This window comes from Pelophylax lessonae, assembly GCF_965119305.1.
Source record: "Pelophylax lessonae genome assembly, chromosome: 5".
NCBI lineage: Eukaryota > Metazoa > Chordata > Amphibia > Anura > Ranidae > Pelophylax > Pelophylax lessonae.
The window spans coordinates 367,179,004-367,196,217 of NC_138772.1; the positions used below are offsets into that span (position 1 = coordinate 367,179,004).

The 17,214-nt window shown below is 44.7% G+C and overlaps 1 protein-coding gene across 1 annotated transcript in view; it reads left to right on the plus strand.

Annotated features, from left to right (window-relative positions):
• The window catches only part of FBXO15 (F-box protein 15), a gene marked incomplete at its 5' end in the record, with an annotated part of 243,412 nt that overhangs the window by 219,508 nt on the left and 6,690 nt on the right, over positions 1 to 17,214 (plus strand). The window contains one exon of the mRNA XM_082257658.1: positions 9,210 to 9,479. Within this exon, the coding sequence (XP_082113784.1) occupies positions 9,210 to 9,479 (270 nt within the window). The remainder of the gene's footprint in view (positions 1 to 9,209; positions 9,480 to 17,214) is intronic.

The window sequence follows — 17,214 nt, forward strand, 5'->3', positions numbered from 1 at the left end:
AGCACAGCACATGTTGACAGATTCTTTTGGAAGTTAACCCTATGATGAGTAGTGAAAGACAGGTGGTCTTTAAAGTGGTACTCCACTCTCCTGATCAAAATTGATTATTCTTTAATCCTCGTGCAGCATTAGTGAATAGATAGAAAAGTATATCATATTTACTTGTTTAAACCTTTTTTTTTTTCACATTTCTTCAGTTACTTTCTGGCAGGGCACTGATGTTGGCGGTTGTTATTAGGGAGACTGCCATTTCTGCTGAGAGTTATTTTCTAAACTGGCATTGATGCTGGGGGATATAATTGCAGAAACTGGGACTGATGCTTGTGGTCATTATCTGCTTGCCGACCGTATCACATGTACGGTGGCTCTGCTGCACTGGATCACATACTAGGTAGCTAATCTGGCACTCCCAAATAGGGGGCACACACGTGCGCCACAGGCGACCCGGCTGTGCTGTGTTAATACACAGCAGATGCCGATCAGCGTGTGACGGCCAATGGATGACCACCAGATCGTTGGGAAGACGCACACTATGTAAACAAGGCAGAGCTCTGTCCTGTCAGTAGGGAAGCAAAACTGTATTATTATTTCAAAGCACTTCAAGTACCTCTAATAAAATACATATATTTAAAATGTGTGAGCAAGCTCTGTTTCTATTGAATTAAACCTCATTTGATTTGTGTTGTTTTAAGTATTTTCTTGTTTTAAAATGACACTGACTCTTTCTTCATATCGGCGGGGGGGGCCGCGCCGTTTGCCATCTTCGCCCTGAGCTATCTAGACTACTCTTTCTTAAAGGATTCATCTCTCTTGCAACTATTAGCAAATTTTCAAAAGATGATTCCTTGTTCCAGATATTTGGCTGGGTGATCAGTTTAAAGAAATCTGCTCTTCCCTGTGCCTAGAATACTTGTCTGATCCTGGATACATCCCAAGCCAAAACATTTTCTTCCATCAAAGAAAGTTCTTTCTCTAAGGCTGGCCATAGACTATACAATTTTCTTGTTCAACTTTCCTTTAGATTTACCAAAACCATATAATATAAGGTCAAACCTAGACATTTTCAATTTGTATGCAGTCAGGCAGGTCCTTGTACTACTTAGTTGAAGGTAAATCTAAAGGAAATTGAATAGGAAAATTGTATAGTGTATGGCCAGCCTAAGAGTTCATGCTCGACTATTGAGATCCAAGAGAATTCGCTCAGTGAAATTTGTCATGGGAGTTCTGGGTCTAAGGTCTGCCTCTTTCTAGGGCACTAGCATTCGCCCAGTTCCACTTAAGAACTCTCCAACTAAATATGCTGTCAGCATGGAAGAAGCAGGCTCTTTCCCTCAACACACCCCACACCCATGCTCCTATCCAGCCAAATCAGAACCTTGTCTTGTTGGATCACCACTTCAGCCTTAAGAGTGGGAAAATCTTTTATGCCCTACAATGGAAAAGTTTTTACAAAAGACGCAGATGTCTGTTAGGCTGGGGAGGAGTCTTCCAATTCTTGACAATTTTAGAAGCAAGGTCAGGAGAAGAAACCAAACTTCCTATCAACATCTTGGAACTTGGAGGAGGCAGGTTGTCCCTCCAGCACTGGATCCCTCTCCTAACCACTTCAATATAGGGCACTTTCACCCCCTTGCTGCCCAGACCAATTTTCAGCTTTCAGTGCTCTCACACTTTGAATGATAATTACTCAGTCATGCAACTCTGTACCCAAATTTTTTTATCATTATTTTCACACAAATGGAGCTTTTTCTTTTGGTGGTATTTAATCACCACTGAGTTTTTTTTACTTTTTGCGATATAAGTGGAAAAAAAGCGAAAATCTTGAAAAAAAAATTTTGTTTTAGTTTCTATTATAACATTTTTCAAATAAGTAATTTTTTTTTCATAAATTTGGGCCAAAATTTATACTGCTACATATCTTTGGTAAAAATAACGCAAAATGGTGGATATTATTTAGTCTGTGTGAAAGTTATAGAGTCTACATGCTATGGTGCTAATCATTGAAAATTGATCACACCTGATGTACCGACGGCCTGTCTCATTTCTTGAGGCACTGAAATGTCAGGACAGTACAAATACTCCCCAAATTACCCATTTTTGGAAAGTAGACATTCCAGGGTATTTAGTAAGAGACAATGGAAAAGCCTACAAAATTACCCCATTTTGGAAAGCAAACACCCCAACACACAATCTAGGAGGCATGGGCTGCAGATAGGTACTCAGGTACTCCAATGGGCTACAGACAGGTACTTAGGTACACTGATCAGCTTCAGAAAGGTACTCGGGTACTCTGATGGGCTACAGAGTGGTACTTGGGTACTCTAATGGGCTACAGAGAGGTTCTTGGGTACTCTGATGGACTAGAGACAGGTACTCTGACACTTTTTGTGGGGGTCCCCCTCGTTACTTATGGAGTCTTAGGAGCACTTTTCCCCACCTAACCCCCATCCAGAGTCTGCAGTTCCCTAGAGGTCCCTGCCTTTCAAGAGTGCACTGACAGCAGTCATGGAGTCCTTTCTTTCCTGGGTAGAGGTGGCCTTTGGGTGGCGGGCTAGCGAAAAGCACCCCCCACCTTCCCCTGCCTCGTCTGTCTAATCAGATCCTGAATCTGACTCGGCCGCCGCAGACGTGGCCCACCCAGCGGGATCTGCGGCTACGCTCCCTGGTTAGCAGATAGTGAGGATAATTCCTACACACCTGTAGATGTGCATGAGAAGGCGCTATTTGATGCACTGATTGCATTTATGCAGGAAACTTTAAAAATGGAGGATGCAGCTCAGACTGCGGCAGAGTTGCCGGTCCCCTTTGGCGCCCACATGCAGTCTCGCATGGCTAATGTGTTTCCTTATCCCTCCTGTTTTGACAAAATTGTCTCTAAAGAGTGGGAGCGTCTGAAACGTCCCTTTGTGGTTACTACACGCTTTTGCAGTGCAGTACCCCTTTGAGGAGTCTCTCCTCAAGAGTTGGACTGTTCCATCAGCAGTGGACCCCTCTGTCTGTAGGTTGAACAAGGCAACCATGATTCCAGTACAGGAATCTCTGGCTTTTAAGATCCGGCTGACAGGAAGGCGCAGTCTGTGGCCCGCAATATGTTCACTATTGCTGGATAAGTACTGGGGCCAGTCCTGGCCATTGCCCTGGTGTCGTAAGCACTAACTGAGAGGGCTACTCTTTTGTGCCATGACCTAGAGTGTGAGCTGATTCCCTGCTTTTGCTGAGTTGGTGGACCAGTTGGTCCAGGGGCTGCAGTTTGTCTGTGATCCCTCTTTGGATGCAGCTCCCCTGGTTTCTAAGATTTCTGTTTTGGCAGTGGGGCTTAAGCGTGTATTGTGGCTTTAATGTTGGTCTGCGCACCAGACTTCTAAAAAAGCTCTGACTGATTTACCCTTCCAAGGTGATCGCCTGTTTGGGGCTACCCTGGATGACAACATTAACCACTTCCATACCGTGTGATTTCTGGCACTCCGCTCCTTCCTACATGTAAAAATTATCATTTTATATGCTAGAAAATTACTCGGAACCCCCACATATTATAGTTTTTTTTTTTTTTTTTTTTTAGCAGAGACCCTAGGGAATAAATGGCAGTCATTGCAACTTTTTATGTCATACGGTATTTGGGCAGAAATTTTTCAAGCGCTTTTTATTTGGAAAAAAAAACTGTTTTATGAATTAAAAACAGAGCACTAAAGTTAGCCCAATTTTTTTGTATAATGTGAAAGATGATGTTACCCCGCTTAAATAGATACCTAACATGTCAGGCTTTAAAATTGCGCACACTCGTGGAATGATGCCAAACTTCGGTAGGTCACCAGTTTAGAGTTACAGTGGAGGTCTTGAGCTAGAATTGTCGCTCTCGCTCTAACGTTTGCAGCGATACCTCACATGTATGGATTGAACGCCGTTTACATATGTGGCCACGACGAACGCATTCGTTCGCTTCCGCGTGCGAGCACGCGGGGGCACTTTTTTTAAATCACTTTTAGTGTTTTTTTTTTTTTTTAGAAAACTGCCAGGCCGGGCGTGATATCATCATGTCGCGCCCGAGCCTCCGGGAGTCAGAGACTTGCAAGGACCATCGGCTCACCGGTCGCATGGGCGAGCCAGTGGAAGCACCGGAGGCCTGTAAGAACGATCAAGTGGTTGAACAGCCGCTATGATTGTTCTTACGGTAAAGGGAATAGCCGGCTGAAAAAAATTGTATCTGAATGATGCCTGCATCTGCATCATTCAGATATACCCACTCAAAGCCCAGGACGTCATATGACGTCCAGCGGTAAGGAAGTGGTTAAGAGTCTCACTGGGAGGGAAGAGTACCTTTCTTCCACAGTGTGGGAAGGGAAAGGAAACCTCAACGCAGACGTTGCCCGTCTTTCTCGGCTCACAAAAAATGTTGTCGTCCTTCAGGGTCCACTGACAAGGTTTCAAAACCTTTCAAGTCCTTCTTGGGTGGTTCCAAGTGGCCCTAGTCTGGCAAGCCAAGAGCAGGATTCTCTAGACCTGCAGACAAGGCTCCTTTTGCATGAAGGTGCACCCTCACCCATGCCTGGGGTGAGGAGACATCTTCGCTGGTTTTCTGGCTTGGTGACCGCCTTAGTAACCCAAATGGGTTTACTAAGTGATACTGTCCGGTTTCAAGATAGTTTCGTTCCTTCTTCCCTTCCGACGTGTGTCTGTCCCCGGACCGATTGCAAGCTGTATTTGTGGCAGTGCAAGACCTGCTGCTTTAGGGTGTGATTGTCCCGGTTCTGGTACTGGAACGGTTTCAGGGTTTTTATTCAAACCTGTTCACTGTCCTGAAGAAGGAGGGCAAGTTACAACCGATTCAGGACCTTAAGGCCCTGAACTGCTTGAGCGGAAACAGAAGTTCAGAATGGAGTCCTTTCGCACAGTGGTGGTATCCCTACATCAGGGAGATTTTCTTGCCTTTATTGACATCAAGAATGCTTACCTGTACATTCCAATATGTGCTCGACAGCAGTGCTTTCTCCTTTTTGCTGTGAGAAAAGAACATTATCAGGTCGTGGCTTAACCCTTTGGTCTCACCTCCGCTCCCCGGGTCTTCACAAAAGTGTTGGCCCCAGTTCTTATTGCTACGTCAGTGAGGGGGGGGGGGGTGCGGTACTGGGCTATCTCCTTTTGCGAGTGGAGTCCTCTACTGCCTTGATGGACAACGTGGTGATCACTATACAGACCCTGAAGGAGTTTGGTTGGCTTCTAAATTACCAGAAGTCTGCTCTGATTCTGATTACCAGAAGTCTGCTCTGAAATTGGATTATCTGGGTCTGACTCTGGATTCAGCTCTAGCCAGAGTGTTCCTTCTTCTGGAAAGTTGCCTGCTGCGATTTTATCTCCTGCTGTCCAGCAGATAGTCCTCCCTTTGGACTTACTTGCGGGTTTTGGTCCTGATGGTATCCATCTTCGAGGCAGTCCTGTTTGCACAGTTCCATACTAGGTCCCTTCAAAAGGAGATCCTGGTAAAGTGGGACAAGTTCCCTAAGTCCCTGGACAATCAGATCCAGCTGAGCTGGGAAACCAGGGGGTCTCTGGTCTGGTGGCTTCGCTCTCCGGCTCTTCAGCAGGGCAAATCTTTTCTCCCCTTGTATTGGACAGTGGTTACCACTGTTGCCAGTCTGCCCAGGTGGAAAAGTGTCCTGGGACTGACCTCCGCTCAGGGTTGCTATGTCTTGGAACTTTGGGCGATCAGGCTGTGCCTGGATCACTGGACAGATCGCCAGGGGCTTCCAGTGCGGATTCAGTCAGACAATGCTATGGTGGTTGCTTATGTCATTTACCAGGGTGGACACAGAGTTTGTTGGCAGCCCTGGAAGTAGCCGTCATTCTCCGGTGGAAGAAACGCTTTGTTCCGGCCCTCTCCGCCGTATACATTCCAGGAATGGAAAACGGTCAGGTGGATTATCTCAGTCTGAAAGGGTGTTGCACCAGGGGTCCCTTAATCCAGACGTGTTGCATCAGATAGGTCTCTGGTGGGACACCCCTGAAGTGGATCTGTTGGCGACCCCGCTCAACAGGTTTGCTCTGGCGGCCCTGTGGGATCCGTATCGTCTGATCCATGCCTTTTCCCTTCTCAAGCTTCTGCCGTGGGTTTTGTGCAAAATCGAGGCTGAGGGTATTCCAGTCATTCTAGTAGCCCCAGATTGGCCTCGTCAGTCTTGGTAAACCGACCTGGTGCGGCTGGTCGCCGATGTTCCTTGAAGGCTGCCGCTCAGAGAGAATCTACTGTCCCAAGGGCCAATCTTCATCCTGCTTAACAGTCGCTGACTTGACAGATGATAGAGGTTTTCCTGGGGCTGTGATTCCAATGCTGCTTAAGGCTAGGAAGTCTACCTCTTTTTGGTTTTAACTATCATGAGGTGTTGAGCAAAAATTGGCCTTATACCATCAAGGGCCAGGTGTCGGCCTTGGCGGTCCTCTTTCAGCAACCCCTGGCCATGCACTCCCTGGTGCATACCTTTTATTCAAGGGGTTCGATATCTGACTCCACCAGTGCGGTCTCCTCTACCACCTTGGGATCTGAACGTGATGCTTTCAGTTCTCTAGAAGCCTCCCTTTGAGAATATTCAGGGGATTCCAATGCATATGCTGTCCAAGATGGCGGCCTTTTTGGTGGCTATCACTTCTGCTCGCAGGCTGTCGGAGCTGGCGGCGTTATCGTGTCGTATCCCCTATGGTGGTCGCAAAGATCAGGTGGTTCATCGCCCATGTCCATCGTCCCTTCCTAAGGTAGTCTCTGATTTCCATTTGAATGAAGACATTGTGTTGCTGTCCCTGTGTCCCAGGCCTAAACATCCTAAGGAATTTGCTTTGCATACCTTGAATGTGGTTCCGGCGATTCGGGTGTATTTGGCAGCCACGGAGTCTTTTGAGAGGTCAGACTCACCAATTGTGATCATGAACAGCCAAGAAAGGGGCTGTCCGTTTCTTCTGCAACCATTTTCAGATGGACCAGACAGACAGAGACCCAGGCCTATTCTATCAAGGGTCAGGTTCCTCCTCCTCACTTTACTCGGGCACTTCGTGCTTCTTGGGTCTTTCGTCATCAGGCATCCGTGACGCAGGTTTACAAGGCAGCCACTTGGTCGTCGGTGCACACTTTTTACAAAAAAATCCACAAGGTGTATATGTTGGTATCTGCTTCATTTGGCTGCAAAGTTTTGCTGGCTGCTGTTTAGATGGTCTGTTCTCTCTTTGGGGGTGTATTGTTCAGGTTGAGCTCCTGTTTACCTTGTTTGTCACTGCTTGGGGGCATCCCTATGGTTCTGAATAATGGAGAAGCTGTGTCCGTCAGTGAACGAAAGAGAAAATGGGATTTTTGATCTACAATAATATCCATTTCTCTGAGTTCATTGACGGACACAGCACCTACCTCTCTATGGAGTTGTAATACTTTTGACACTGCTTGTTACTAAACTGAGGACCTATAGCAAAGAGGGGGAGTATACCACCTGGGACTGCCCATAGGCGTAGCCAAGTTTTTTTTCTGCCTAGTGTCCTACTCCTGTAGGTGGTGATATGACCCTATGGTTCTGAATAAAGCAGAAGCTGTGTCCATCAATGAACTCAGAGAAATGGATTTTATGTTAAGTCAAAAATCAAATTTTTCTGTACATTGCCTAGACCCAGAGCCATTACAGTGCACTTAAAAGCTGCTGCTACTATTATATAAAATAATTCCCTGTTTGTTCTTTCCTCAGGACCTTGCAAAGGGGTACTCTGATTCAAAATCCACCATTGCTTGGTGGATCAGGAAATTGATTACAAGAGCTTATGCTCTTAAACAAAATCTTTCCCCTGCACTATTGCCCACCCACTCCACCAGATCTACAGGAGTATCCTGGGCTTAAACATCAAGCCTCTGTTGTCCAACTCTGGAATGCTGCCACCTCGTCTTCTGTAAATCCTTTCTCAAAATTTGACTAGGTGGATTTCAAATTTTCTGCAGATGCAGCATTTGTCCCCATGGTTCTTGCAGTCCTGCTCTAAACTTGGATCGTTGAGCCCTGTTGTTTTTATGGGCCCATTAGCACAGTTCGCATAGTTGTTGCCCTTTATATTTATTGCTTAGGGACGTCCCAGGGTGTATGAATACGTTTTCTGTTCTGTACAATTAAGTTAAAAGGTATTTTGACCTAGCCAAACCTTTCAAATTTCAAATCAGTCCAGAGCACCCATTGTTAGCTTTCTGTACCCTAGTTCCTATGTTTAAATGCATATTTGAGTAGCTTAGCCTTGTTTCCACGTCAGAGGTATGGCTTTATGGCCACAATTTTTCCATGAAGACCACTTCTGGCCCCCTTAATCCCACTGGTTTCTTTCTACCAGTTCTGTGCTGATGGCTTTGCTGGACATTTTCCAATGTTAAAGGGAAGCAAATATGATGTGTGTTTCATCCGCTGTATTCAGTTTCTGTGAATGACCACTGTGTCTATGGTCCTCAATGTTGCCCGTTTCTTTGTGGGTCTTCAAAAGAGCATGAGTAGCATATTTTGAAACCACAGTCTGCTACGAAATCTTTTCCTGGGAGAGACCTTGCTGATGCAGTATAACACCTTAACTACCTTGTGTCTTGTTGCTGTGCTCAGTCTTACCATGGTCTATGTATTGTGACATAAAACAGTCTTCCACAACCTCAGCAGAGTTTGGCTTTTCCTCACCCACTTTTAAGCCTCCTATACAGCTGTTTAAGTTAATAATTGTGTTTCAGCCTACAAATAAAATGGATGTTCATTAGCACTCTAATTTTACAAAATCTCTGACTTTGCGAAAGTGTAAGAATTGAGGTTGGTTTGAAGCCAAAGGGTAGTCACACCAAATATTGATTTGATTTAGATATTTCTTTTTCTCGCTTTGCATTTTGTAAGTTTGATAAAAATGAACAATTAAAATATATAAAGGAAAATTCTATTTTTGAAAGCAAATAAAATACAAATAAAGGATGAATGAGCATGGTCACCCTGGAACAAGAAGTGTATTAAACAGCAACCACATAAAAAAAAACTGTTAAACTGCAATATTTCTATATATTTGTTGTTGGTTTTACTTATATTTTAGGTAATGTTGAATATCCAAATGTTTCATGGCTCTAGGTAATTCATTCAATATCTTTATTTACAGTTATTTGGCACCAAACTTTCTTCCACCCTATTTTTGTTATATATACTAATATTAAAGAAAATGTTATTCTTCTACAGAACTGTTTCATGATGGATGTCACTGTTTTGGATGACTTAGAAACGCCATACTGGAGCTTCTGTGCTCCAGTACAGCTACAAGAAAGCAAATACTCAGAGACCCTTTATGACTTTATGGGACAAAGCTTTTTCTTGGAATACAAAGACTCAATAGGGAAGCTGTATGCTGAACTTACCTGGATGAAAGAGACAGAGGAGTATGTCATAATAAACTTGGTATTGCTTTTAAACACAGAAAAGGTGAACAGCTACTTTGGAACGCACTACACAGTAAGCTATTTTTTAATTTAGTTGTGTATGAACATTTTGTTTCATAATTTAGTAGAGTTAATACATTTCTTGGTTAATTTCACAAAGGAATGCATATTTTGCTTAGCTAACAATTTGTATTTGCAAATGACACAACTGTAAAAGAGTTGTAATTAGATAACAGTCAAGGTTTGCTTGTTGCTCATTAATTATAAAAGGATGTTTAGTCCCTGTGGTTCATTTAAAAATCCTCCGTTTTCATCTGCTTCCGTCAACATCCGTTTTTCTGAACGGATGAAAGCCCTATTTTTCCTCAATTAAAAAAACAGATCGGATGAAAAATGGACGAAAAACAGATGACAGCGGATGAAAAACGGATGAAAAACTGAAGATGACTGAAAAAAACTGATGACAAAAAAACGTGACTGAATTGATGAAATTAATGGTCCGTATGTGTGAAAGGGGCCTAAGTGGAAGTTCATACCCCTTGATCTGATAATGCCAATCCTGATTTATGAAGACACAAACAGCAGAGGTAGGCAATATAAGATATGCATAAAAACTCTGCTTGTGTTCATAAGAATCTACTAGGTTTCTTGAATTGCTTTTTGCACCCTAAATTGCCAGCCATGGATTTATCCAGGTTTCATATTGATAGGGCTGTAAAGCCTAAACTTTCATCAGTTTCTGCCCCAAGGTCCATTATTCTCAAGCTTCTGGTCTTTCAGACTAAAGAAAGAGGAAAGCGTAACTGGTAGAAATATTTTATATGTCTTTTGATCTACTTAATGGTAAATGGCCCCTTTTTCCACATTTATTTCTTGACCCGTTGGTCAGAATGAAAAATAAGAAAAGTCTCATAATTAAAATTAATATAAATGTACATTTTTTTTGTAAATTAATAAACATGTCATGCTTACCTGCTCTGTGAAATGATTTTGCACAGAGCAGACCCAAACCTTCCTTATCGGCATCCTGGCCACTTGCTTTGGGTGCGCTTGTCGGGATTTTGTGGTGGGATGTGTGTCTATTTGACTCACACAGTGCAGCTCAGTCCCACCCACGCTCCTTCCAAACAGGATTCGATTGACAGTAGCAGGGGCCAATAGAGATCGGGTTCGGGTAAGTATTTAGGGGAGCTCTGGGGGGGGGGAGGCTGATCACAGAAGGTTTTTTACATTAATGCAGAGACTGCAGTTTAAAGAGGACACCCCCCACAGAAAACTTGAAAATTTGTAAATCGAAGCACGATCAGGTTTGCTTGTTTGATTTAAAAGAATTGATTAAAATCTTGTTTGATGTAATCTTTTAAATATAAGACTGCTTTGAAAAATGGTTTCTAACTATTGGTTGTATTACGGGGCTGTACAGCTAGTACCTTTCAAACACTAGCAAATTTATTTAACTATATTGGGTAAAAAAAGAGAGATTTTGAGGAACTTTAAAAAGCTGGCACATTTTTATGACTGGATAGCACCCACACATGGATAGGACTAATAAATCAATCTCCTTTTTCTGCTTTAATTAAATCTTCCATTTAATTTAGGGATGTCGGGTAGGAGGGGAGTATGACAGGGCCACCCACGTAGCAAATTTTGACAGATCTATCAGGAACCAGATGAAATTTACATGACAGTGCAAATGGCCAGCTTTAGGATGGACAGGAATGGGGTAATAACCCTTGATGTCCTCGTCCTAAATTATCATTCATTTTAGATAGCTAACTAGTGAAGCAGGTAGCTACATTATCTAATTTCTGTTAAATTTCATTGATATGCTTTATTCATAACTGATTATCAGATAAACAGTGTAAGTATACTGTATATACATAGTTGCATAGTTAATGAGGTTGAAAAAAAGACACAAGTCCATTCAGTCAACCTATGATGTGTGTGTGTTTGCTGTTAACCGTACATTGTATACCCTGTATGTTGTGGTCTTTAAGGTGCCCATCTAATAGTTTTTTGAAACTATCAATGCTCCCTGCTGATACCACTGCTTGTGAAAGAGAATTCCACATCCTTACCTCTCTGACCGTAAAGAACCCCTTCCGCAGTTTAAGGTTAAACCGCTTTTCTTCTAGTATTAGTTAGTGGCCCCGTGTCTTATTGAATTCCCTTTTTCTAAAAAGTTTGTTCCCTATGCTAAGGTCACCAGTACGGTATTTGTACATTGATATCATATCCCCTCTCAAGCGTCTCTTCTCCAGAGAGAATAAGTTCAATGCTTTCCTCATAGCTGATGTCCTCCATTCCTCTAATTCTTTGTTGCCCTTCTCTGGACTCTCTCCAGTTCCAGCACATCCTTTCTGAGGACAGGTTCCCAGAACTGGACAGCATATTCAAGATGTGGGCGGACCAGAGTCTTGTAGAGTGGGAGAATAATCACTTTATCTCTGGAGTGAATACCTTTTTTATAAATGCCATTATTCTGTTGGCTTTGCTTTCAGCGGCTTGGCATCCCATGCCATTGCCAAGCCCATTGTCCACTAGGACCCCCAGGTCCTTTTCCATCTTAGATTCACCCAGAGAATCACCGCCTAGCGAGTAACTTGCTTTCTTATTTCTGATACCCAAGTGCATTACCTTACATTTTCAATATTAAACCTCATCTGCCATGTAGTTGCCCACCCCATTATTTTGTTCAGGTATACTTGTAAGTATACCACGTCCGGCATAGAAGATATTGGCCTGCTTAGCTTAGTATTGTCTGCAAATACCAAGATTGTGCTGGATATCACATCCTCTAGGTCATTCATGGATAAATTATGCAGGATTGGTCCCAGGGCAGATCCTTGGGGGACCCCATTTTCCACACCTGACCAATCCAATACTCCCCATTTATCACCGCCCTGTGGACTTGCCCCTGGAGCCAGTTTTTAATCCAGGTACTCACTCTATGGTCCATACGTACGTACCTTAGTTTGTACAGTAAGCATTTGTGGGGAACTGTGTCAAATGCCTTTGCAAAGTCCAGATACATCACATTCACAGGCCTTCCTTTATCTAGATGGCAACTCACTTCCTCATAGAAGATTAATAGGTTAGTCTGGCAAGAACAATTTTTTCATGAATTCATGCTTACTACTACTAATAATACCACTTTTATTACTAAAGTCTTGTATATAATCCCTTATCATCCCCTCCAAAATCTTGAAGACTACTGATGTTAAGCTAACCGGCCTTTAGTTCCCCGTGATATATCTCGGCCCTTTTTTAAATATTGGTACCAAGTTGGCTTTTTTCTAATCAGCTGGCACCATTCCAGTCAGTAGACTATCCATAAAGATTAAGGACAATGGTCTGGCTATCACCTGGCCGAGTTCTTTAAGGATCCTCGGGTGTAAGCCAGCCAGTCCCGGTGATTTATTTATGTTAATTTTTCAAGTTTAGTTCTGAGTCTGCCTTCTTTTAACCATGAAGGAGCTTCCTGTGGTGTATTATTTATTTTAACATTACAAGCTGGGTTAGTGTAGCCCCCAATTCTTTTGTAAAGACTGAAGAGAAGAATTTATTTAGCACTTTCGCCTTCTCTCTGTCCTCTGTGGCCAGATTCCCTTCGTCGTCTTTTTATAAAGATGGCCTGGGCTATAATAAGATTTCCCAGACTCTGAAACTGAGCTGCAGCACAGTGGCCAAGACCATGCAGCGGTTTAACAGGACAAGTTCCACTCAGAACAGGCCTCGCCCTAGTCGACCAAAGAGGTTAAGTGCACGTGCTCCGCGTCATATCCAGAGATTGTCTTTGGAAAATAGACATATAAGTGCTGCCAGCATTGCCGCAGAGGTTGGGAGGGGGGGTCAGCCTGTCAGTGCTCAGACCATACGCCACACACTGCATCAAATTGGTCTGTATGGCTGTCATCCCAGAAGGAAGCGTCTTCTAAAGATGATGCACAAGAAACCTGACAAACAGTTTGCTGAAGACAAGCAGACTAAGGAAATGGATTACTAGAGACATGTCCTGTGGTCTGATGATACCAAGATAAACTTATTTGGTTCAGATTGTGTCAAGCGTGTGTGGCGGCAACCAGGTGAGGTGTGCAAAGACAAATGTGTCCTGCCTACAGTTAAGTATGGTGGTTGGGGTGTCAAGGTCTGGGGCTGCATGAGGGCTGCCACCACTGGGGAGCTACAGTTCATTGAGGGATCCACGAATGCCAACATGTACTGTGACATACTGAAGCAGAGCATAATCCCCTCCCTTCGGGACTGGGCCGCAGGGCAGTATTCCAACATAACGACCCCAAACACACCTCCAAGACGACCACTGCCTTGCTAAAGAAGCTGAGGGTAAAGGTGATGGATTGACTAAGCATGTCTCCAGACCTAAACCCTATTGCATCTGCGGGGCATCTTTAAATGGAAGGTGAAGGAGCGCATGGTCGCTAACATCCACCAGACGTAATGTCGTCTTGGAGGAGTAGAAGAGGACTCCTGTGGCAACCTATAAAGCTCTGGTGAACTCCATGCCCAAGAGGGTTAGAGCAGTGCTGGAAAATAATGGTGACCACACAAAATATTAACACTTTGGGCCCAATTTGGACATTTTCACTTAGAGGTGTACTCACTTTTGTTTCCAGCGGTTTAGACATTAATGGCTGTGTGTTGAGTTATTTTGAAGGGACAGCACATTTACACTGTTATACAAGCTGTACACTCACTACTTTACATTGTAGCAAAGTGTCATTTCTTCAGTGTTGTCACATGAAAAGATATAATAAAATATTTACAAAAATGTGAGGGGTGTACTCACTTTTGTGAAATACTGTATATACCTAAAGAATTTTTATGTGCCTTTCGTGTTTTATTTTAGCTGCCTTGACGTCGCCTTTACATTTCTTATTGCACTCTTTGTAATGTTGGAATGCTGCCAATAACCCCTTGTATTTTTTGAAGGCATTTTCTTTTGTTTTAATATGCCTTTTTATGTTGGAGTTTAGCCACCCAGGGTTTATTTTAGCTCTTTTATACTTATTCCCCTTTGGAATGCATTGGCCAATCCCTTTTTCTCTGTCGCTCATTGATTCATATCAATTGGGTTATACTGCCCTCTACAGGAGTAGGACACTAGGCAGAAAAAAACGTTCTGGCTCCACCCTAGGGGCAGTCCCAGAGGGTATATCCTCTCTCTCTCTGCTACAGGATGTTAGTTTTTTTTCTGTCTAGTCAGGAGTAAGGGCCTAAGTTCCTTGCTGGGATCTTTGGTCCTGGCAAGATTTTTTTTTTTTTAGAAAATTTTTTCCTTTTAGGTAGTGGTTTTCTCCAGTTTTCCTGTGAGATCTTCAAGCAAATCACGCCGGATCTGGGCGACGGGCTGGATGTTGAGATCCAGTGGTCACCCCAGCCGGCCTACGAGCGCGCGCAGGCCATAGCTCCGCGCTGGGTAGGCCGCGACACATTCAAGTAAGTATGCTGGAGCCGGGCGACGGGCTGGATGTTGAAAACCAGTGGTCACCCCGGTTCAGCCTACGAGCGCGTGCAGGCCATAGCTCCGCGCTGGGTCGGCCGCGACATAGTCCCACTGGACGGGGACTGACCCTGCGAGTTAAACGTCTCGCTTGGACGCCAATGACCAGCAGAGTCACGGCGTCCGTATTGGTCGACAGCCCCCCACCTCGGTGGAGAAGGGGTTCTGTTAAGAAAGGGTGCCCGTCAGTTCCGGTATGGTGAGTAGATGTTCCCCCTTCCCCCCTGTGGGGTTTTTGGGATACGGGCCCCTCTGTGTATGGTCGGACCTTTTGACATTAAGGTTCCCCCTTTAGCCTATAACAGGTTCACATATCTCCCTGTGATGGTGTGATTTGGACACTCCAGCAGGCTTGGTTTGGGAGCTGACACTCCAGCAGCCTTGGTTTGGGAGCTGACACTCCAGCAGCCTTGGTTCCTCTAGCAGGTTTGGTCTCCAAGGAAGCCTGGTTCGATTGACTATTTTGAAATATAAGATACTGGCATTTAGGTAAGGGGCAAGCACCTACCTTATACTGAGGGATACAGAGGCTATCGCCATCCTCCCGCAGGCCGCATTTACAGGCTGCCGCCAGCCTTTCATAGCCGTTCGCAGGCCGCTGCTATCCTCCGGAGGAGCCACACTAGATCGGCAGTCCGCCGCCATTTTGCTGTAGACCGCACGTCACAGACTGCATTGTCTACGCAGGCCGCCATTTTGCCGTAGCCTGGTGTCTCCTGCATGGGGGCGGCCATGTTTGATGTGCCCAGCCTACCTCGAGGAGTAGCTGGGAGCACCGGAAGGCGTGCAAAGGGGGCGGAGCCACTTCCTTTTACCCGGGAAAGCTAGCACAGGACTTCCCAGTCTGCATAGGACAACGCTGACAGCAGTTTGATAGAAACTTCTCTGCATCAGGTGGTGAGCCCTTGGGGTCTCTCTCTCTCTCTGTGGGGGTCCAAAGCAGGTACGCTGAGGGGCGCTATTGCGCTGGGGGATTACAAAAAAAAAAGAAAAAAGAGGTATTTTTATTGTTTCAAATTTTTTTTTTTTTCTGGCAAAGTGTCCTGGATTAACATGGACCCGGCCACACATGTATCTCCACCTGATCCCCTCGAGGTGGCTGCAGGACCCTCCAGTTCCCCACTTACTATTGATGCATTATCAGCGGTTTTAGAGTCTTTTGTATCCCGGGTGGAAGTGGCCTGTCAGGGACAGGGTGCAAGGAAGCGACCCCCGCCTACCCCTATTTCATCTAAAACTTCAGATTCAGAGTCTGAGCCTGTCACTGCAGGTGCAGGTCCATCATCTGGGGCTTGTGTCTCGGGTACTGTCTCTTCAGACAGTGAGGAGGATGTTTCCGCATCTACCATAGCCCAAGAGGAAGCGTTGGTGAACGCACTAATTGTATCTGTCCGGGAAACCTTAGGACTGCAGGTTACACCGTCGGAAGTAGCTGAGACTGAGATCCCTTTTGGTACTAATAAACGGACCAAAATGGCGAAAGTATTTCCCTTGCCCAAATGTTTTGGTAATGTAATTAAGGAAGAATGGGGTCATCCAAAACGAACCCCTGCTATTTCCAAACGCATTATTAGGCGTTATCCGTTCGAGGAATCCCTCCTCAAGAAATGGACAGTACCACCTGTGGTGGATTCACCAATTTCCAGATTGAACAAAGCTACGGTTATCCCATTGGAGGACGCTCCGTCCTTTAAGGATTCAGTGGATCGTAAGGTGGAAGCTGTGTCTCGCGCCATCTTTTCCCTGATTGGGTCAGCATTTAGACCAGTAATTGCTATTGGTCTGGTTTCACAAACTGTGACAGAATGGACCAAGTGGTTACGCCGGGACTTAGAGGGGAGAGACATCCCCCAGGCGGTATCAGATCTGCTGGAACAGATGATACAGGGGCTACAGTTTGTCTGTGACGCTGCTCTAGACGCCACTCCATTGTTGGGGCGAGCTTCAATTTCAGCAGTGGTCCTCAGGCGTACACTGTGGCTAAAGTGTTGGTCAGCGGACCAAGGTTCCAAGAGAGCTTTGGCTAATCTCCCTTTTCAGGGGGAGCGCCTATTTGGGGCCAACTTAGATGAGATTATCAAGGATCTCACTGGAGGCAAGAGCACGTTTTTGCCACAAAGTACTAAGGGTAAAGGACCTCGTCAGAGACGGGGCCTTCCTTTTCCGCTCATAAGAAATTTTTTCGCCCCGCGGGCGATAAAGCAAAGCCCTCCAAAACTCCTTCAGGAGGTTTCAAGGGGCGCTGGTCAGGCAAACAAAAGTCCGGCTCTTCCAGACCTGAAGATAA